At 46.9% G+C, this 23,091-nt stretch overlaps 1 protein-coding gene across 1 annotated transcript in view; it reads right to left on the bottom strand.

Moving 5' to 3' along the window:
• Nucleotides 1–23,091, bottom strand: part of LOC138853370 (ionotropic receptor 21a-like) — a 106,542-nt gene that overhangs the window by 74,590 nt on the left and 8,861 nt on the right. Inside the window, 4 exon segments of the mRNA XM_070089617.1 lie at nucleotides 3,779–3,926; nucleotides 10,595–10,750; nucleotides 12,291–12,384; nucleotides 12,926–13,071. Coding sequence (XP_069945718.1) covers nucleotides 3,779–3,926; nucleotides 10,595–10,750; nucleotides 12,291–12,384; nucleotides 12,926–13,071 — 544 coding nt within the window.

Raw genomic sequence — 23,091 nt, 5'->3', positions numbered from 1 at the left:
CCAGTATACACAGAGCATCCTTCAGACGGGTACCAGTATACACAGAGCATCCTTCAGACAGGTACCAGTATACACAGAGCATCCTTCAGACAGGTACCAGTATACACAGAGCATCCTTCAGTCAGGTACCAGTATGCCCAGAGCATCCTTCAGACAGGTACCAGTATACACAGAGCATCCTTCAGACAGGTACCAGTATACACAGAGCATCCTTCAGTCAGGTACCAGTATGCCCAGAGCATCCTTCAGACAGGTACCAGTATACACAGAGCATCCTTCAGACAGGACCAGTATACTCAGAGCATCCTTCAGACAGGTACCAGTATACGCAGAGCATCCTTCAGACAGGTACCAGTATACACAGAGCATCCTTCAGACGGGTACCAGTATACACAGAGCATTCTTCAGACAGGTACCAGTATACACAGAGCATCCTTCAGACAGGTACCAGTATACACAGAGCATCCTTCAGTCAGGTACCAGTATGCCCAGAGCATCCTTCAGACAGGTACCAGTATACACAGAGCATCCTTCAGACAGGTACCAGTATACACAGAGCATCCTTCAGTCAGGTACCAGTATACACAGAGCATCCTTCAGTCAGGTACCAGTATGCCCAGAGCATCCTTCAGTCAGGTACCAGTATGCCCAGAGCATCCTTCAGACAGGTACCAGTATACTCAGAGCATCCTTCAGACGGGTACCAGTATACACAGAGCATCCTTCAGACAGGTACCAGTATACACAGAGTATCCTTCAGACAGGTACCATTATACACAGAGTTTCCTTCAGATAGGTACCAGAATACAAAGAACATCCTTCAGACAGGTACCAGTATAAACAGATCATCCTTCAGACAGGTACCAGTATACACGGAGCATCCTTCAGACAGGTACCAGTATACACAGAGCATCCTTCAGACAGGTACCAGTATACACAGAGCATCCTTCAGACAGGTACCAGTATACACAGAGCATCCTTCAGTCAGGTACCAGTATGCCCAGAGCATCCTTCAGACAGGTACCAGTATACACAGAGTTTCCTTCAGATAGGTACCAGAATACAAAGAACATCCTTCAGACAGGTACCAGTATACACAGAGCATCCTTCAGACAGGTACCAGTATACACAGAGCATCCTTCAGACAGGTACCAGTATACACAGAGCATCCTTCAGACAGGTACCAGTATACACAGAGCATCCTTCAGATAGGTACCAGAATACAAAGAACATCCTTCAGACAGGTACCAGTATACACAGAGCATCCTTCAGACAGGTACCAGTATACACAGAGCATCCTTCAGACAGGTACCAGTATACACAGAGCATCCTTCAGACAGGTACCAGTATACACAGAGCATCCTTCAGTCAGGTACCAGTATGCCCAGAGCATCCTTCAGACAGGTACCAGTATACACAGAGCATCCTTCAGACAGGACCAGTATACTCAGAGCATCCTTCAGACAGGTACCAGTATACGCAGAGCATCCTTCAGACAGGTACCAGTATACACAGAGCATCCTTCAGACGGGTACCAGTATACACAGAGCATCCTTCAGACAGGTACCAGTATACACAGAGCATCCTTCAGACAGGTACCAGTATACACAGAGCATCCTTCAGTCAGGTACCAGTATGCCCAGAGCATCCTTCAGACAGGTACCAGTATACACAGAGCATCCTTCAGACAGGTACCAGTATACACAGAGCATCCTTCAGTCAGGTACCAGTATGCCCAGAGCATCCTTCAGACAGGTACCAGTATACACAGAGCATCCTTCAGACAGGACCAGTATACTCAGAGCATCCTTCAGACAGGTACCAGTATACGCAGAGCATCCTTCAGACAGGTACCAGTATACACAGAGCATCCTTCAGACGGGTACCAGTATACACAGAGCATTCTTCAGACAGGTACCAGTATACACAGAGCATCCTTCAGACAGGTACCAGTATACACAGAGCATCCTTCAGTCAGGTACCAGTATGCCCAGAGCATCCTTCAGACAGGTACCAGTATACACAGAGCATCCTTCAGACAGGACCAGTATACTCAGAGCATCCTTCAGACAGGTACCAGTATACGCAGAGCATCCTTCAGACGGGTTCTAGAATACACAGAACATCGTTCAGACAGGTACCAGTATACACAGAGCATCCTTCAGACAGGTACCAGTATACACAGAGCATCCTTCAGACAGGTACCAGTATACACAGAGTATCCTTCAGACAGGTACCATTATACACAGAGTTTCCTTCAGATAGGTACCAGAATACAAAGAACATCCTTCAGACAGGTACCAGTATAAACAGATCATCCTTCAGACAGGTACCAGTATACACGGAGCATCCTTCAGACAGGTACCAGTATACACAGAGCATCCTTCAGACAGGTACCAGTATACACAGAGCATCCTTCAGACAGGTACCAGTATACACAGAGCATCCTTCAGTCAGGTACCAGTATGCCCAGAGCATCCTTCAGACAGGTACCAGTATACACAGAGTTTCCTTCAGATAGGTACCAGAATACAAAGAACATCCTTCAGACAGGTACCAGTATACACAGAGCATCCTTCAGACAGGTACCAGTATACACAGAGCATCCTTCAGACAGGTACCAGTATACACAGAGCATCCTTCAGACAGGTACCAGTATACACAGAGCATCCTTCAGATAGGTACCAGAATACAAAGAACATCCTTCAGACAGGTACCAGTATACACAGAGCATCCTTCAGACAGGTACCAGTATACACAGAGCATCCTTCAGACAGGTACCAGTATACACAGAGCATCCTTCAGACAGGTACCAGTATACACAGAGCATCCTTCAGTCAGGTACCAGTATGCCCAGAGCATCCTTCAGACAGGTACCAGTATACACAGAGCATCCTTCAGACAGGACCAGTATACTCAGAGCATCCTTCAGACAGGTACCAGTATACGCAGAGCATCCTTCAGACAGGTACCAGTATACACAGAGCATCCTTCAGACGGGTACCAGTATACACAGAGCATCCTTCAGACAGGTACCAGTATACACAGAGCATCCTTCAGACAGGTACCAGTATACACAGAGCATCCTTCAGTCAGGTACCAGTATGCCCAGAGCATCCTTCAGACAGGTACCAGTATACACAGAGCATCCTTCAGACAGGTACCAGTATACACAGAGCATCCTTCAGTCAGGTACCAGTATGCCCAGAGCATCCTTCAGACAGGTACCAGTATACACAGAGCATCCTTCAGACAGGACCAGTATACTCAGAGCATCCTTCAGACAGGTACCAGTATACGCAGAGCATCCTTCAGACAGGTACCAGTATACACAGAGCATCCTTCAGACGGGTACCAGTATACACAGAGCATTCTTCAGACAGGTACCAGTATACACAGAGCATCCTTCAGACAGGTACCAGTATACACAGAGCATCCTTCAGTCAGGTACCAGTATGCCCAGAGCATCCTTCAGACAGGTACCAGTATACACAGAGCATCCTTCAGACAGGTACCAGTATACACAGAGCATCCTTCAGTCAGGTACCAGTATACACAGAGCATCCTTCAGTCAGGTACCAGTATGCCCAGAGCATCCTTCAGACAGGTACCAGTATACTCAGAGCATCCTTCAGACGGGTACCAGTATACACAGAGCATCCTTCAGACAGGTACCAGTATACGCAGAGCTTCCTTCAGACAGGTACCAGTACACACACACATCATCCTTCACACAATTGCAAGTATACAAAGAACATCCTCTGGTAGGTACCAGTACCTTTGGGCGGTTCCTGAAACTGTAAAGTAAAGTTGAGCACCTCTGACACGGTATTGAGAACACCCATGTCTATACCGTAACGAGAGACCACAGTGCCGTTCTCTGCCCGCTGGTAGAACACGTAAGGTTTCCATTCGAATGTCACCACCTGTCAAAGAAGAGGAAGTTGTAGTTTAGTCTTGATAAACAGGTTTAGAACAGTTGAAATTTGTAGTGACACCAGGGAATGGATCTATTGACGAACTGTTTCAGCTTAAACCATAACGCGAGTGGGGTTTGAACCCGCGGTCAGAGAGTTTCAAAACCCCAGACCGTCGCGTTAGCCACTGGACCAGCTAGCTTCGATAAGATTCATCCAACTAGGTATATTTCTACACCATAGATTATTATTATTATAATCAAAAAGAAGCGCTAAGCCACAAGGGCTATACAGCGTCTACACCATAAGCATCACTCTGACCTCAGATGCAAGTTTTCACAGACGAATCTCCCGCTAGCATGGCAGTGACGAACTCTAGCTCAAGTCCCCTCAAAGCCGTCAACATGATTCACGAAATCGTAATGACACGATTGCAAACAAACTATACCACGGGTGGGGTTTGAACCTGCGGTCAGTCTTAAAACTCCAGACCGTCGCGTTAGTGACGTGTCATTATGATTTCGTGAGTCATGTTTCAACTCATGTTGACGGACCTTATTACTTTGTGGGGAAGCCCTTCCTGGTGTATGGTATGTGGGGAAGCCCTTCCTGGTGTATGGTATGTGGGGAAGCCCTTCCTGGTGTATGGTATGTGGGGAAGCCCTCCCTGGTGTACGGTATGTGGGGAAGCCCTCCCTGGTGTATGGTATGTGGGGAAGCCCTCCCTGGTGTACGGTATGTGGGGAAGCCCTTCCTGGTGTATGGTATGTGGGGAAGCCCTCCCTGGTGTATGGTATGTGGGGAAGCCCTCCCTGGTGTACGGTATGTGGGGAAGCCCTTCCTGGTGTATGGTATGTGGGGAAGCCCTCCCTGGTGTATGGTATGTGGGGAAGCCCTCCATGGTGTATGGTATGTGGGGAAGCCCTCCCTGGTGTACGGTATGTGGGGAAGCCCTTCCTGGTGTATGGTATGTGAGGAAGCCCTTCCTGGTGTATGGTATGTGGGGAAGCCCTCCCTGGTGAATGGTATGTGGGGAAGCCCTCCCTGGTGTACGGTATGTGGGGAAGCCCTTCCTGGTGTATGGTATGTGAGTGGGGAAGCCCTCCCTGGTGTATGGTATGTGGGGAAGCCCTCCCTGGTGTACGGTATGTGGGGAAGCCCTTCCTGGTGTATGGTATGTGAGGAAGCCCTTCCTGGTGTATGGTATGTGGGGAAGCCCTCCCTGGTGTATGGTATGTGGGGAAGCCCTCCCTGGTGTACGGTATGTGGGGAAGCCCTTCCTGGTGTATGGTATGTGGGGAAGCCCTCCCTGGTGTATGGTATGTGGGGAAGCCCTCCCTGGTGTACGGTATGTGGGGAAGCCCTTCCTGGTGTATGGTATGTGGGGAAGCCCTTCATGATGTACGGTATGTGGGGAAGCCCTCCCTGGTGTACGGTATGTGGGGAAGCCCTTCCTGGTGTATGGTATGTGAGGAAGCCCTTCATGGTGTATGGTATGTGGGGAAGCCCTCCCTGGTGTACGGTATGTGGGGAAGCCCTCCCTGGTGTACGGTATGTGGGGAAGCCCTCCCTGGTGTACGGTATGTGGGGAAGCCCTCCCTGGTGTACGGTATGTGGGGAAGCCCTCCCTGGTGTATGGTATGTGGGGAAGCCCTCCCTGGTGTATGGTATGTGGGGAAGCCCTCCCTGGTGTACGGTATGTGGGGAAGCCCTTCCTGGTGTATGGTATGTGGGGAAGCCCTTCATGATGTACGGTATGTGGGGAAGCCCTCCCTGGTGTACGGTATGTGGGGAAGCCCTTCCTGGTGTATGGTATGTGAGGAAGCCCTTCATGGTGTATGGTATGTGGGGAAGCCCTCCCTGGTGTACGGTATGTGGGGAAGCCCTCCCTGGTGTACGGTATGTGGGGAAGCCCTCCCTGGTGTATGGTATGTGGGGAAGCCCTCCCTGGTGTACGGTATGTGGGGAAGCCCTTCCTGGTGTATGGTATGTGGGGAAGCCCTTCATGATGTACGGTATGTGGGGAAGCCCTCCCTGGTGTACGGTATGTGGGGAAGCCCTTCCTGGTGTATGGTATGTGAGGAAGCCCTTCATGGTGTATGGTATGTGGGGAAGCCCTCCCTGGTGTACGGTATGTGGGGAAGCCCTCCCTGGTGTACGGTATGTGGGGAAGCCCTCCCTGGTGTACGGTATGTGGGGAAGCCCTCCCTGGTGTACGGTATGTGGGGAAGCCCTCCCTGGTGTACGGTATGTGGGGAAGCCCTCCCTGGTGTACGGTATGTGGGGAAGCCCTCCCTGGTGTACGGTATGTGGGGAAGCCCTCCCTGGTGTATGGTATGTGAGGAAAAACCCTTCCTGGTGTTTGAGAGAATATCCATCCTGATGTATGGAGGATAACGGTATAGCCATCTTGCACGATATACAGAATGTTAGGAAAAGCACCTCCTATATGAAGGGGGAGCAGCCTAGCAGCTATGTAAAACACGTATCAGAGCGAAAGTTTCCATTAAACGACGTTTCGTCCTAAATGGGATTTAATCAAAATCTTATTTAGAGCGAAACATCGTCTAATAATAAAACGTCTTGCTACTTTACGCATGTTCTGCATTAATATTTTACTGCCTGTTAAAAGAGTGAAAAGAATGCCTGGATGTAGCGAAACATATGCACTCTTACCTTGAGCACAGCACCTCTGAACGTAGCGAAACATATGCACTCTTACCTTGAGCACAGCACCTCTGAACGTAGCGAAACATATGCACTCTTACCTTGAGCACAGCACCTCTGAACGTAGCGAAACATATGCACTCTTACCTTGAGCACGGCACCTCTGAACGTAGCGAAACATATGCACTCTTACCTTGAGCACAGCACCTCTGAACGTAGCGAAACATATGCACTCTTACCTTGAGCACAGCACCTCTGAACGTAGCGAAACATATGCACTCTTACCTTGAGCACAGCACCTCTGAACGTAGCGAAACATATGCACTCTTACCTTGAGCACAGCACCTCTGAACGTAGCGAAACATATGCACTCTTACCTTGAGCACAGCACCTCTGAACGTAGCGAAACATATGCACTCTTACCTTGAGCACAGCACCTCTGAACGTAGCGAAACATATGCACTCTTACCTTGAGCACAGCACCTCTGAACGTAGCGAAACATATGCACTCTTACCTTGAGCACAGCACCTCTGAACGTGGCGAAACATATGCACTCTTACCTTGAGCACAGCACCTCTGAACGTAGCGAAACATATGCACTCTTACCTTGAGCACAGCACCTCTGAACGTACGAAACATATGCACTCTTACCTTGAGCACAGCACCTCTGAACGTAGCGAAACATATGCACTCTTACCTTGAGCACAGCACCTCTGAACGTAGCGAAACATATGCACTCTTACCTTGAGCACAGCACCTCTGAACGTAGCGAAACATATGCACTCTTACCTTGAGCACATCACCTCTGAACGTAGCGAAACATATGCACTCTTACCTTGAGCACGGCACCTCTGAACGTAGCGAAACATATGCACTCTTACCTTGAGCACGGCACCTCTGAACGTAGCGAAACATATGCACTCTTACCTTGAGCACGGCACCTCTGAACGTAGCGAAACATATGCACTCTTACCTTGAGCACGGCACCTCTGAACGTAGCGAAACATATGCACTCTTACCTTGAGCACAGCACCTCTGAACGTAGCGAAACATATGCACTCTTACCTTGAGCACAGCACCTCTGAACGTAGCGAAACATATGCACTCTTACCTTGAGCACAGCACCTCTGAACGTAACGAAACATATGCACTCTTACCTTGAGCACAGCACCTCTGAAAGTAGCGAAACATATGCACTCTTACCTTGAGCACAGCACCTCTGAACGTAGCGAAACATATGCACTCTTACCTTGAGCACAGCACCTCTGAACGTAGCGAAACATATGCACTCTTACCTTGAGCACAGCACCTCTGAACGTAGCGAAACATATGCACTCTTACCTTGAGCACAGCACCTCTGAACGTAGCGAAACATATGCACTCTTACCTTGAGCACAGCACCTCTGAACGTAGCGAAACATATGCACTCTTACCTTGAGCACAGCACCTCTGAACGTAGCGAAACATATGCACTCTTACCTTGAGCACAGCACCTCTGAACGTAGCGAAACATATGCACTCTTACCTTGAGCACAGCACCTCTGAACGTAGCGAAACATATGCACTCTTACCTTGAGCACAGCACCTCTGAACGTAGCGAAACATATGCACTCTTACCTTGAGCACAGCACCTCTGAACGTAGCGAAACATATGCACTCTTACCTTGAGCACAGCACCTCTGAACGTAGCGAAACATACGCACTCTTACCTTGAGCACGGCACCTCTGAACGTAGCGAAACATATGCACTCTTACCTTGAGCACGGCACCTCTGAACGTAGCGAAACATATGCACTCTTACCTTGAGCACGGCACCTCTGAACGTAGCGAAACATATGCACTCTTACCTTGAGCATGGCACCTCTGAACGTAGCGAAACATATGCACTCTTACCTTGAGCACGGCACCTCTGAACGTAGCGAAACATATGCACTCTTACCTTGAGCACAGCACCTCTGAACGTAGCGAAACATATGCACTCTTACCTTGAGCACAGCACCTCTGAACGTAGCGAAACATATGCACTCTTACCTTGAGCACAGCACCTCTGAACGTAGCGAAACATATGCACTCTTACCTTGAGCACAGCACATCTGAACGTAGCGAAACATATGCACTCTTACCTTGAGCACAGCACCTCTGAACGTAGCGAAACATATGCACTCTTACCTTGAGCACAGCACCTCTGAACGTAGCGAAACATATGCACTCTTACCTTGAGCACAGCACCTCTGAACGTAGCGAAACATATGCACTCTTACCTTGAGCACAGCACCTCTGAACGTAGTGAAACATATGCACTCTTACCTTGAGCACAGCACCTCTGAACGTAGCGAAACATATGCACTCTTACCTTGAGCACAGCACCTCTGAACGTAGCGAAACATATGCACTCTTACCTTGAGCACAGCACCTCTGAACGTAGCGAAACATATGCACTCTTACCTTGAGCACAGCACCTCTGAACGTAGCGAAACATATGCACTCTTACCTTGAGCACAGCACCTCTGAACGTAGCAAAACATATGCACTCTTACCTTGAGCACAGCACCTCTGAACGTAGCGAAACATATGCACTCTTACCTTGAGCACAGCACCTCTGAACGTAGCGAAACATATGCACTCTTACCTTGAGCACAGCACCTCTGAACGTAGCGAAACATATGCACTCTTACCTTGAGCACAGCACCTCTGAACGTAGCGAAACATATGCACTCTTACCTTGAGCACAGCACCTCTGAACGTAGCGAAACATATGCACTCTTACCTTGAGCACAGCACCTCTGAACGTAGCGAAACATATGCACTCTTACCTTGAGCACAGCACCTCTGAACGTAGCGAAACATATGCACTCTTACCTTGAGCACAGCACCTCTGAACGTAGCGAAACATATGCACTCTTACCTTGAGCACAGCACCTCTGAACGTAGCGAAACATATGCACTCTTACCTTGAGCACAGCACCTCTGAACGTAGCGAAACATTTGCACTCTTACCTTGAGCACAGCACCTCTGAACGTAGCGAAACATATGCACTCTTACCTTGAGCACAGCACCTCTGAACGTAGCGAAACATATGCACTCTTACCTTGAGCACAGCACCTCTGAACGTAGCGAAACATATGCACTCTTACCTTGAGCACAGCACCTCTGAACGTAGCGAAACATATGCACTCTTACCTTGAGCACAGCACCTCTGAACGTAGCGAAACATATGCACTCTTACCTTGAGCACAGCACCTCTGAACGTAGCGAAACATATGCACTCTTACCTTGAGCACAGCACCTCTGAACGTAGCGAAACATATGCAGTCTTACCTTGAGCACAGCACCTCTGAACGTAGCGAAACATATGCACTCTTACCTTGAGCACAGCACCTCTGAACGTAGCGAAACATATGCACTCTTACCTTGAGCACAGCACCTCTGAACGTAGCGAAACATATGCACTCTTACCTTGAGCACAGCACCTCTGAACGTAGTGAAACATATGCACTCTTACCTTGAGCATAGCACCTCTGAACGTAGCGAAACATATGCACTCTTACCTTGAGCACAGCACCTCTGAACGTAGCTAAACATATGCACTCTTACCTTGAGCACAGCACCTCTGAACGTAGCGAAACATATGCACTCTTACCTTGAGCACAGCACCTCTGAACGTAGCGAAACATATGCACTCTTACCTTGAGCACAGCACCTCTGAACGTAGCGAAACATATGCACTCTTACCTTGAGCACAGCACCTCTGAACGTAGCGAAACATATGCACTCTTACCTTGAGCACGGCACCTCTGAACGTAGCGAAACATATGCACTCTTACCTTGAGCACGGCACCTCTGAACGTAGCGAAACATATGCACTCTTACCTTGAGCACAGCACCTCTGAACGTAGCGAAACATATGCACTCTTACCTTGAGCACAGCACCTCTGAACGTAGCGAAACATATGCACTCTTACCTTGAGCACGGCACCTCTGAACGTAGCGAAACATATGCACTCTTACCTTGAGCACGGCACCTCTGAAGTCTGCCAACTTGTCGGGAAACAGTTTGAGAGAGTCGGTGGAGAATTTTCCACTCCTCCAGGTAGCGACACGCTCCATCCCGTGCCCCCAGTACAGCGTGTTCATGTACAGCTCCCACTCACTCTCCCCACCAATCTGTGAGAGCAGTATATACCCGTGATGACCTCAGTAGAAGAAGACTGTTGTTCTCAACACATGACTGTAGTGACTGTCCTCAGCACATGACTGTAGTGACTGTCCTCAGCACATGACTGTGTAGTGACTGTTTTTATATGTGGTGTGAAATCTTTCTCCGGTTGACCCGCGTTGGAAATCTGACCTCTCTTAACGGGTCATCGTCCAGAGAGATGGTAATTCCTAACTGTCGTCTCAGCTCTGCTGGGACGACATCTTAACTGACATCTTAACTGTCCAACTAAAGTCTCCCACCTCAGACTGATACATTTCAACACTGTTATGTGACCTGTGTGACGGAACATGACAAGGAAACATAACTTACTTCTGTTCCTACTGTATAACTATCATATAGAATATAGCAATACACTGCTGACATCCGGTTTTGCTAATAGAAAACTGTAGGTTTTTTTTTTAATATTAATCAGTTAATGCCTACAACAACACGCGTTTAAATCCACCATTGTAAACATGTAGTACTGACTAACATTAACATCATTTAATATCAAGGAAATTTATTATTATTAAAGATTAGCCGGTATTCTCCCGGCCCGGGCCTTTTCCAAGTGGTGGCCCGGCCTTGGCTCCCTCTCTAGGGAGTGTCTGAGACCTAAGTCTCCATTGGGAGGAGGTACAAGTACCTCCTCATCTTTGGGACCAACTGTCCCCAGGCCTAGCCACAAGCTAGGCCTCTCTGGTCTGCCATCCCCGCCCCAAGGGGGCTAATGGGAATGACAGTCTTATGAGCTAAAGGCTCGGGCTCAGGCACCTACCCTACCCTAGAAGGGTTAGGCATGGTGTCGATGAAGGAAATTTATCTGAAGTGTCCTTGATTAATAGGCAGCGTCTCTCATTCTGTGATGGTGTTTACAATTATGTAAATTAAGTAAGAAAGTGATGCATCACAGCTGGAAAATTCTGATAATAATAATAATAATAATAATAATAATAATAATAATAATAATAATAATAATAATAATAATAATAATAATAATAATAAATCAATATTTGTATTTATTAGTAGTTTTGAGGGTCATCGCCCCCACTACCCAGTTTCAGTCTAGGCCTCCTAAGTTGAAAAGTGAATAGTACAGAAATACAATTAGGAAAGGCAGAGGAAAATGAAGGTAATTAAGTATAAGGCTGGAAGATGTTTTCCCTCTATTGTTTTTCTTCCCAGTTTGAGTGAGGTTTCAAAGTCTACTGACTTAATGTTACAGGACTTGTTACACTAACTACTGACAGTGTTATGTACACGGGATCATTCACCATTACTCGTGCAGTTAGTAACATAACTGACTGATGGAATATGTGTTGCCTTTAGTGAGTCAGTCGATGAACTTTAAAAAATGTACACACAGAGATGAATATATATACACTGGAAGTATAATTTCTATTTTAGAAAATAAGTTTTCAATATTTACTTTCGGATGAGTAACAATCTAAAAGACCCACTCGCAATCGCTAGGTTTCACCCTGACTTAGTGACTATTTCACTCACCTTGGTCGCTCCTGCAATATGTTCCGTCTTTTTGCCTTTTGCTGACAGTGCCAGAGACTCAAGATCTTCATGGGACGGAGCCACGAAGAAGTATCTGAGGGAGATAAAATGGGCCTTATACTGTGCTATATATTTGTACCTAAAAGTGCATGTTATGTATTGTAAGTACTTTGGTGTGCCGGGTAGTAACCGCAGTTTACCGTTCCTTGGGCATGCAGAGCTTAACCTGACCATGGGGGTGCCACCAGCTGAATACCTCCCAACCATCAGACCAGTTCTGTTGACCCGTAAATATAAAATTTTAGTTGTAAACGTGTGTGGAGTGGCGGAAACTCGATTCTCCAGCTTTGAATTGTGAGAGACACACTACTGAACTGTGTTTATCTAGCTGATGGGTTTATGAGAGGCATCAAATGTTGAATCTCTGAATATACCAACATACCAAATTCTTACGTGTTAGTAAAGCCACTGGCGATACACTGATATGTTCATTTACGGTGTAAACTATACATATTAGTGGAATGTTCGACTGAGAGAGGTATTTCCTACCCCCAGAGTCTGCATATTGACTGGATGTGATCTTTTTGAGAGAAATTGTAGTTAGAACATCATGGCAGAGCACAAGATGATCTGACCTGCCATGGTAGTCCCAGAGATCAGGACGAGTGTTGGTAAAGGACAGGTAGACGTCAGGTTGACTCATCAGGAAGATGTAACCAGCACATCCCCCGGACACCCACACTACACCATGTAGGTCCTCAGTCTGGTCCACTCGCACCACCTGTTGTGTGAGTCACCTTCACAATACACTGAATAAACAGGTTCCATGATCTTAAAATATCTCACTTGCGCAGTATTTACATATCTTTCTGACGAAATTTTTTGCCACGGGTTGTTTCTTTAATTCCTGGAATGAAAAAAAAAACATTGTGGCGAAACGTTTCTTCAAAAAATATTATAATACTGCGTATGCGTTTTATTTCATATTAATCTGAATTTCATACCACATTTTACCCAGTCTTATTCTCTGTCCCCTCTCTCTCTCTCTCTCTCTCTCTCTCTCTCTCTCTCTCTCTCTCTCTCTCTCTTTCTCTCTCTCTCTCTCTCTTTTTTTTTTTTTTTACACAGGGTTTGACAAGGTTAAGGATCCCTAGCTTTATTGACAAGCTATTTACAGGTTAAGGGTTCCTAACTTTATTGCCAACCTAAGAGCTGTTACCTACATCAGCTCATTTGAAAGCATTTTTATTGTTATGAGACATACAAGTAGGGAACAGGATGAAGTTGGAGCCATCTGTGGGCCAGCATTTTCATTTGAACAACTGACTTTATCTCGTTGACATCATTATGCTGTACGAATGTGTTCCATACTCGAGTCATCCTGGGTATATATGATCTCAGATGGAGTGATGTTCTGGAGAAGGGTACAGCCAGAGTGAAGTTGCTGCTTTCTGCCCGTCTTGTGGCATAAAAGCTTGTTTCACGCTGTCCTCGAAGTGGATCCAAGTGTGGTATTTTGACAATATTGGCCTTGTACATAACAGTAAGGCCACCCACATCCCTCCTATGTTGAAGGCTCTGCTGAAATGACAGATCTATCCAGGATGGGTCCAGGCGAGAGATGAGACGTCTTGCTCTGTTCTCTACTCTGTCAAGCAGTCACAGATGAGAGGGGGGGGCAGGCAAACCAAGAAAGTGGAGCATACTTAAAATGTGAGCGTACTTGTGCCTCGTACAGGATCTTGCAACCCCTACTGTCAAGCAGATGCGAGATACGGCGAAGTGCTGTAAGCTTCCTGGTTGCCTTGTTTGCAAGATTTACAACATGGTTCTTCATGGTTAATTTGGAGTCAAATTTCACCCCAAACTTATAAAATTTTTCTCCAGGTGCCAACACCCTCCCATTCATCCTTACTACTGAACCAGCATTACCATCATGGTGCCTAGAGACGATCATCATTTGCGTTTTCTCAGGTGCAAATGTTACTTGCCATCTATTTCCCCAAGCTGATATAGTTCTCAGCTGGTGATTGATGTAGCTTAGAGCAGCTGGCATTTCTTCTCTTGGATAAGTGAATGTCAGTGTACAGTCGTCTGCATATGCATGTGATTCTGGGATGAGATGAAGAAGGTCGTTGAAGTAGACATTCCATAACAATGGACCCATCACGCTTCCTTGTGGAACACTTGCCCCAATAGGATGTCTTGCTGATTCCGTTCCATTGAGAACTACACTTAGAGATCTACGATGAAGGTAATCACTGAGGAGACATAGCGTAGAGCCTGCAATTCCCAGTGCTTGAAGTTTTGCTAAGAGGCCCTGGTGCCACACCCGGTCGAAAGCGCCAGCAATGTCCAGTGCTACCACACAGCTGACTTTGGATTCATCCAGTGACTGGTGCCACTTAGTGGAGAGGTTTAACAACAGATCAGCAGCAGAGTAACCTTTCCTGAAGCCATATTGACGATCACAAAGTAATGAGTGGTAGTCAAAAAACTCTGTCATTTGTCTTGAGATTATTGTTTCAAGGATCTTACCAGTGATTGACAGGAGTGACACTGGTCTGTAGTTGCTGATTTCTGCTCTGCTCTTCTTTTTGTGAACAGGGACTACATTTGCCTCTTTCCATAGAGAGAGCCATTTACACTGTACTAGGCAGTGCTGAAAGACGCGAGTTAGAGGTGCTGCTAGCTGGTCTGCACATCTTCTCAACAATCTTGGGCTCAACTTGTCTGGGCCCACAGCCTTTTCTTGGTCAAGCGATTTAAGAAGGAAATGCACCTCCTCCTGCCTTATTGCCACCACTGACAGTTTTGACACAGTTCTTGCAGCTAGTCAAGGAGGGTCCCTTGCTGGATCAGGAACTTGCATTTTGGTAGCAAAGTGTTCAGCAAAGAGGTCTGCCTTCTCTTGACTACTAGTAGAGGTGGTCCCATCTTGTCAATTTAGAGGTGGAATAAGTTCAACAGGCAGATAACCTTGTCTGTCCTTGACCAGGGACCACCAGGTTTTGGAGCCTACCCTACCTGATGCTAGCTTTCTTTTAGTGTCCACCTCCCATTTAGCAATGGCCCACTTTTGAACGTCACCCATATGCCTAGAGGCTTGCGTGTGCAAGTTCCTGTTACAGGTGGTAGGATGTCTCTTATACCTTCGCCATGCTTTGTACTTAGCACTAGCAGCCTCTCTACAACGAAAGCCAAACCAAGGCTGATCTGTAGGCTTCGTCACATATTGCCGGTGAAGAATGTGTTCTTGTTGTAGATTAAGGATGTGTCCAGTGAAGGCTTTCACTTGGTTGTCAACATCCCCTTGGAGAAGAGCATTCCAATCGGTGGTGGCGAGCTCAGAGCAAAGGGCTGGCCAATTACCTCTTTCCCATAGCCAGGTTGTGCGTGTGGATTCCTCACCTCGTTCTGTTGGGATCTTAAGTGTCGTAAAAACAGCCGAGGGGTTGACAAGTGACTATGCCTTCTGCAAGATCACTCACTACTGGGTCAAGGGAGGAGCCAGAGATGTGAGTGGGAAATCAACAAAGTTTCTCATGTCAAACACTGCAAGAAGATCATCAAAGTCCCTCTGTATAAGGTGCTGGTTGAGGTCACCAACAATTATAATATGTTGACAGTTGTGTTGTAGCACAAGGGAGTCAATATTTTCCATTAGGAAGTTGATGGGGTCTGCATGGTGCCACTGAGGCCTGTACATTGCACATGCTAGTACAGAGGTACTAGTGTTTATACAGAGCTTGAAGAACATCATTTCAAGATGTGTAGGGGTGGCAACATCAATGTGCTGGGCATCAACACTTTTAGAGAAGCACACAGCAACACCTCCTCCTTGCCCTTGCCTGTCTCTTCTCATCCATGAGGTGTAGCCAGCAATTCTTGCAAAATTTTCTGGAGTCCTGTCATCCAAAAATGTTTCAACAACAGCTATCATGTCGGGACGTCGAGTGTTCACAAAACTATGTGTGAGCTCTCCAACATTAGTAATGAAACCTCTAATGTTGGCCGACAGGATGCTGATAGACTGGCTCCTCATGATGAAGTGGTCAGCTTGAGGTGGTGGGTGTGTAGGGAATGTAAGGTGCCTGCCCTTGAGAGAGGTAGGGTACTGAGGCAGCTGCAGGGATGTAGGTCTGTGGTCTTGTATAAGGCACAATTCCACCTGCTGGGCTGGGATAGGAGTAGCTAAGTGGGTTACGTGTGAGAGTGTTCACCAATTCAGAGATCCTGCTGGTTTGTTCTGAGAACAGGTCTCTAAACAGGTGGCCCTGTCTGTCAAGTTCCTTTTTCTTCCGACACTGGTCCTCCTGATGTCCATTCTTGTAGCAGTAATTACACCTGGTATCTCGCAGGCAGTTGTTGGCAGTGTGTCCCTTCCGGTGACAGCGAGAGCACAGCCTAGGTGCCTGGGAGGGTGGACTAGGATTTGTTGCACCTCCTGTGTTTTGCAGATTTGTCCTCAGATTCTGTCGCTGGAACTGTGTTAGTGGAGGGTGAGACGGCTGTAGATGTCTTCCTCCTCCACGTCCTCTTCCACGACCTCTGCCCCGTCCTCTACCAGTTCTGACAGATGTGTCCCTGCTGTTCGTACTTTGGCGCAGTAGGTGATCAGGTGCATTGATAGTTCCCTGATCATTAACTGCACCAATCTCTGGTGGAGAAACTCCTGGCTCAGAACTTGCTGATGAAGCACTGCTACCAGATTCTGGAATAGTGTCGGCAGGTGTGCTGACAGGTGTAGGATCAGAGATGGTATGTGCACTGTCAAGTGGACTGGCAGTGGCTGAAGCAGAGATGTCAGGTGTAGGAGAATTAACAGATCCAAGGCTTCCCTCGTTGCTGGGAAGAGGATTTGTTCCCTCTGTGGTGGTCAGAGGAATTGTGTTAGAATTCCCAAAGGTAGTGTTTTGAACTCTGTCAGTCTGTGGGACCTTAGCGATGACAGAATTCCACCAGTTATTTACCCCTGAGTTAAGCTCAGTGTGGGACTTCCAGTCTTTGTCAATAGTGTCACCATCAGCTGAGCAGCTTACGTCACTTGATGCAGGCTTGCACTGGCCTTCTACAATAGCTTGTAGGTTATCTAATGATTTGTGGAGCTCATGAAGTGCTTCCCTGTGATGGATTATCTTAGCTGCAACTTTACAACACAGCCCAAGAGGGCAGTCTTGATCTTTGGACAGGAGTCCCTGAGGTAGGACTTCTGAACCTTCCTCCTGTAGCTCCAGGCTTGTATCCACATATACGACAGGATTATGGATATCCTTCAAATTTCTGAAATTTTCAACCTGGCTGCAACAAAATTCTTCTTCTGGAATGCAATCTGTGTGGCAGTAGTTGGAACAAGTAGGCTCCTTACATCTAAGAAGAATTTTGTCCCTTGTGGTATACCCACAAACACTGCAGTAACTAGTGGGGCAATAGCCAAATAGCGTAGATATTCTTGCTATTTTGCGGTGTGAAGTCATCCCAGAGGAGGCTTGTAGGTTTGCAATGAAGTTCACAGGAGAGAGAGGGTGGGTGGTGGTATCGTGGGTGGGGTGGAGTATCGTGGGTGGGGTGGAATATCGTGGTTGGGGGTGCAAGACATTCAGTGGGAGAGGGAACTGACAGGAAAACCAGTACAAGAAATGATGGACTATGTCGCAACAAAATGCAAGGAGGCAGAGGAGAGGTTTGCTCCAAAGTGAAACAGAAATAATGGGAAGAACAGAACGAGTCCTTGGTTCACCCAAAGGTGTAGGGAGGCAAAAACTAGGTGTACTAGAGAATGGAAAAGGTACAGAAGAGAGAGAACTCAGGAAAATAATGAGATTAGCAGAAGAGCCAGAAACGAATATGCACAGATAAGAAGGGAAGCTCAGCGGCAATTCGAAAATGACATAGCATCGAAAGTCAAGACTGACCCGAAGCTGTTGTACAGCCACATCAGGAGGAAAACAACAGTCAAGGACCAGGTAATCAGACTGAGGAAGGGTGATGGGGAATTCACAAGAAACGACCGGGAGGTATGTCAGGAGCTCAACACGAGATTTAAAGAAGTATTTACAGTGGAAACCAGTAGGACTCCAGGAAATTAGAGCAGAGGGGTGCACCAGCAAGTGCTGGATGAGGTACATATAACCAAGGAGAAGGTGAAGAAGCTGCTATGCGAACTTGACACCTCAAAGGCGGTGGGACCAGACAACATCTCTCCATGGGTCCTTAAAGAGGGAGCAGAGATATTGTGTGTACCATAAACAAAGATCTTCAACACATCATTTGAAACTGGGCAACTCCCAGAGGTATGGAAGATGGCAAATGTAGTCCCAATTTTTAAAAAGGGAGACAGACATGAGGCACTAAACTACAGACCTGTATCACTAACGTGTATAGTATGCAAGGTCATGTAGAAGATCATCAGGAGGAGAGTGGTGGAGCACCTGGAAAGAAACAAGTGTATAATTGACAACCAGCTTGGTTTCAGGGAGGGAAAATCCTGTGTCACAAACCTACTAGAGTTTTATGATAAGATGACAGAAGTAAGACAAGAGAGAGAGGGGTGGATCCACTGCATTTTTTTGGACTGCAAGAAGGCCTTCGACACAGTTCCTCACAAGAGGTTACTGCAAAAGCTAGAGGATCAGGCACACATAACAGGAAAGGCACTGCAATGGATCAGAGAATACCTGACAGGGAGGCAACAACGAGTCATGGTACGCGACGAGGTGTCAGAGTGGGCGCCTGTGACAAGCGGGGTTCCACAGGGGTCAGTCCTAGGACCTGTGCTGTTCTTGGTATATGTGAATGACATAATTTAAGTGATAGACTCAGAAGTGTCCTTGTTTGCGGATGATGTGAAGTTAATGAGAAGAATCAAATCGGATGAGGATCAGGCAGGACTACAAAGAGACCTGGACAGGCAACAAGCCTGGTCCAGCAACTGGCTCCTTGAGTTTAACCCTGCCAAATGCAAAGTCATGAAGATTGGGGAAGGGCAAAGAAGACCGCAGACACAATGTAGTTTAGATGGCCAAAGTCTGCAAACCTCACTCAACGAAAAAGATCTGGGGGTGAGTATAACACCCAGCATATCTCCTGAGGTGCACATCAATCAGATAACTGCTGCAGTATACGGGCGCCTGGCAAACCTACGGATAGCGTTCCGATACCTCAGTAAGGATTCGTTCAAGACTCTGTATACCATTTACGTCAGGCCCATACTGGAGTATGCAGCACCAGTTTGGAATTCACACCTAGTCAAGCACGTCAAGAAATTAGAGAAGTGCAAAGGTTTGCAACAAGACTAGTCCCAGAGCTACGGGTATTGTCCTACGAAGAAAGGTTGAGGGAAATCGGCCTGACGACACTGGAGGACAGGAGGGTCAGGGGAGACATGATAACGACATATAAAATGCTGCGTGGAATAGACGAGGTGGACAAAGACGGGATGTTCCAGAGATGGGACACAGACACAAGAGGTCACAATTGGAAGTTGAAGACTCAGATGAATCAAAGGGATGTTAGGAAGTATTTCTTCAGTCATAGAGTAGTCAAGTCGTGGAATAACCTAGAAAGTGAAGTAGTGGAGGCGGGAACCATACATAGTTTTAAGGCGAGGTATGATAAAGCTCATGGAGCAGGGAGAGAGAGGACCTAGCAGCAATCAGTGAAGAGGCGGGGCCAGGAGCTATGACTCGACCCCTGCAACCACAAATAGGGAGTACAAATAGGTGAGTACACACACACACACACACACACAGAGGTATGATAAAGCTCACGGTTCAGGGAGAGTGACCTAGTAGCGATCAGTGAAGAGGCGGGGCCAGGAGCTCGGACTCGACCCCTACAACCTCAACTAGGTGAGTACATACACATACACATACACATACACATACACTAAAGGCAACATATATCCCATAGCTCTCACAGAAACCAACCTCACAGGTAAGAAAACATATGCCATCTTTCCAACGGGATATCAGATCCTGAGGAAAGACAGAGAGAACAAAGGGAGTGGAGGAGTGGCACTGCTGGTCAAGAATCGACGGGATTTTGATGAGCTAGAGAGAGGAGAAGCAAGAGATTACATAGTAGGAACGCTTCAGTCTGGAGATCCCAAGGTGGTAATTGCAGTGATGTATAACCCACCACAGAACAGCAAGAGGCCAAGGCAAGAGTATGATGAGAGTAATAGAGCGATGACTGACACACTGGCTAAAGTGGCAAGAAGGGCTCATGCGTGCAGGGCAAAGCTACTGATCATGGGTGACTTTAACCACAAGGAAATTGATTGGGAGAACTTGGAGGCATATGGAGGTCAAGAAACATGGAGGGCTAAGATGATGGAGGTGGTACTGGAAAACGTTATGTGCCAACACGTAAGGGATACTACCAGAGAGAGAAAGGAGAGGATGAACCAGTGAGACTGGACCTAGTATTCACCTTGAGTAGTGCAGATATTGAGGACATCACATATGAAAGATCCCTTCCAGCCAGCAATCATGTGGTTTTTAAGATTCGAATACACAGTAGAGCTACAAGTGGAGGGGGGAGAAGGAAGAGCCAGACGAATAAAGCAAACTACAAGAATGGTGACTACGCGGGAAAGAAGAATTTCCTGAACGGGGTTCAGTGGGGCAAAGAACTGGCAGGGAAATCAGTAAACTAGATGATGGAATACATGACAACAATTTGCAAGGAAGTTGAGGAGAGATTCGTACCAAAGGGTAAGAGGAATAATGGAAAAGCTAGGATGAGCCCATGGTTCACCCAAAGGTGCAGGGAGGCTAAAACCAAGTGTGCTAGAGAATGGAAGAAGTATAGAAGGCAAAGGACCCAGGAGAATAAGGAGACCAGTCGTAGAGCCAGAAATGAATATGCACAGATAAGAAGGGAGGCCCATCGACAATATGAAAATGACATAGCAGCGAAAGCCTGATCTGACCCGAAGCTGTTGAACAGCCACATCAGGAGGAAAATAACAGTCAAGGACCAGGTAATCAGGCTAAGGAAGGAAGGAGAGACAACAAGAAACGACCGCAAAGTATGTGAGGAACTCAACATGAGATTCACAGAGGAGACAGAAGGGACTCCTGAAAGACGGAGAGGTGAGGTACACCACCAAGTGTTGGACACAGTACACGCAACCGAGGAAGAAGTGAAGAGGCTTCTTAGTGAGCTAGATACCTCAAAGGCGATGGGGATGGATAACATCTCTCCATGGGTCCTGAGAGAGAAAGCAGAGGCACACTGTGTACCCCTAAAAACAATATTCAACATGTCTATCAGAATAGCGAGATTACCTGTGGCATGGAAGACAACAAATGTAGTCCCAACTTTTAGAAATGGAGACAGACATGAAACACTACACTACAGAACAGTGTCACTGACATGTATAGTATTCAAAGTCATGGAGAAGATTATTAGGAGAAGAGTGGTGGAACACCTAGAAAGGAATGATCTCATCAACAGCAGTAAGCATGGTTTCAGGGATGGGAGATCCTGTGTCACAAACCTACTGGAGTTCTATGACAGGGTGACAGCAGTAAGACAAGAGAGAGAGGGGTGGGTAGACTGCATTTTCTTGGACTGTGAGAAGGCATTTGACTCAGTTTTGCACAAGAGATTAGTGCAAAATCTGGAGGACCAGGCAAGGATAACAGGGAAGGCACTACAATAGATCAGGGAATACTTGTCAGGAAGACAGCAGCGAGTCATGGTAAGTGGCGAGGTGTCAGAGTGGGCACTTGTGATGAGTGGGGTCCCACAGGGGCCAGTACTAGGACCAGTGCTGTTTGTGGTATTTGTGAATGCTGAGGTGAGTGGTCACGTGTGGTCATATCTGTCCTGAGCTGTCTGGGTATTAGTGTGGTGTGTTACCAAGCAGCATTGCTTGTTGTAGTGTTTTAGAATCTTTGCTTAAAATGTTGACGGAGGTTCTAGTTCTTCAGGAGGAAAATAGGAGGCTGACGCTTCGCGTAGATGTGTTTGGGAGTGAGTGTGAGATAGTTGGTGCTGGTAAGGAGGAAATGCTTACCACCAGTGAGAGTGGCAGCCGCTTTAAGTGGCAAGTGGTTCACAGTTCAGGAAGAAGGAAGATAAGAAGGGTTAATAAAGAAGACGAGTGTACTTCAGTGGTTAGTGAGGTTAAGGGTACCTCTGACTCCCCTGCTAATCAAGGTAAGAATATTCTGATTGTGGGAGGCTCTCAGGTAAAATATATGGACTGTGCTTTTTGTAACAGAGATAGAAAAGTCAGACAGACAGTGGGTCTCCCAGGAGCTGGTGTTGGTGACATAGTCAGCAGGTTGGATAATATTATGTCAGGTAATGGGAACAAGCCCATTATCTGTCTTAGTGCTGAGGGAAATGACACTGGGAAGGGCAGGAGACAGGAGCTACTGGATAAATACAGGTCAGCCATAGAAGTAGTCAGGTCTAAGGGAGGGATCCCTATCAAATGTAGCATCTTGCCTAGAAGGGGAGTGGGCAATGAATGGATGTCTAGGGCAATTGGCATAAATTGCTGGCTAGACAAGTACTGCAAGGAACCTGCAATCCCATTCATGGATAACTGGGACAAATTCTATGGCAAACATGATATGTATGCAAGGGATGGGGTTCATCTCTCTGGGGTTGGAGTGGTTACATCAACCACTTCGATTGAGGGGGTAATTGATGACTTGTCTAGGACTTTAAACTGTTAGATTATAGAGGTATGGGTGTTTGTGGGAAACAATCAGGCTGCAGTATTATTGTTGGAAACAGCAGATATTACCAGGATACCTCAGGGATATGTTTAAAAGACAAT

The sequence above is a fragment of the Cherax quadricarinatus genome, chromosome 2 (genome assembly GCF_038502225.1).
Source record: "Cherax quadricarinatus isolate ZL_2023a chromosome 2, ASM3850222v1, whole genome shotgun sequence".
NCBI lineage: Eukaryota > Metazoa > Arthropoda > Malacostraca > Decapoda > Parastacidae > Cherax > Cherax quadricarinatus.
The sequence above is the reverse complement of the archived record's forward strand: the minus strand, read 5'-3'. Positions and strand labels throughout refer to the sequence as shown.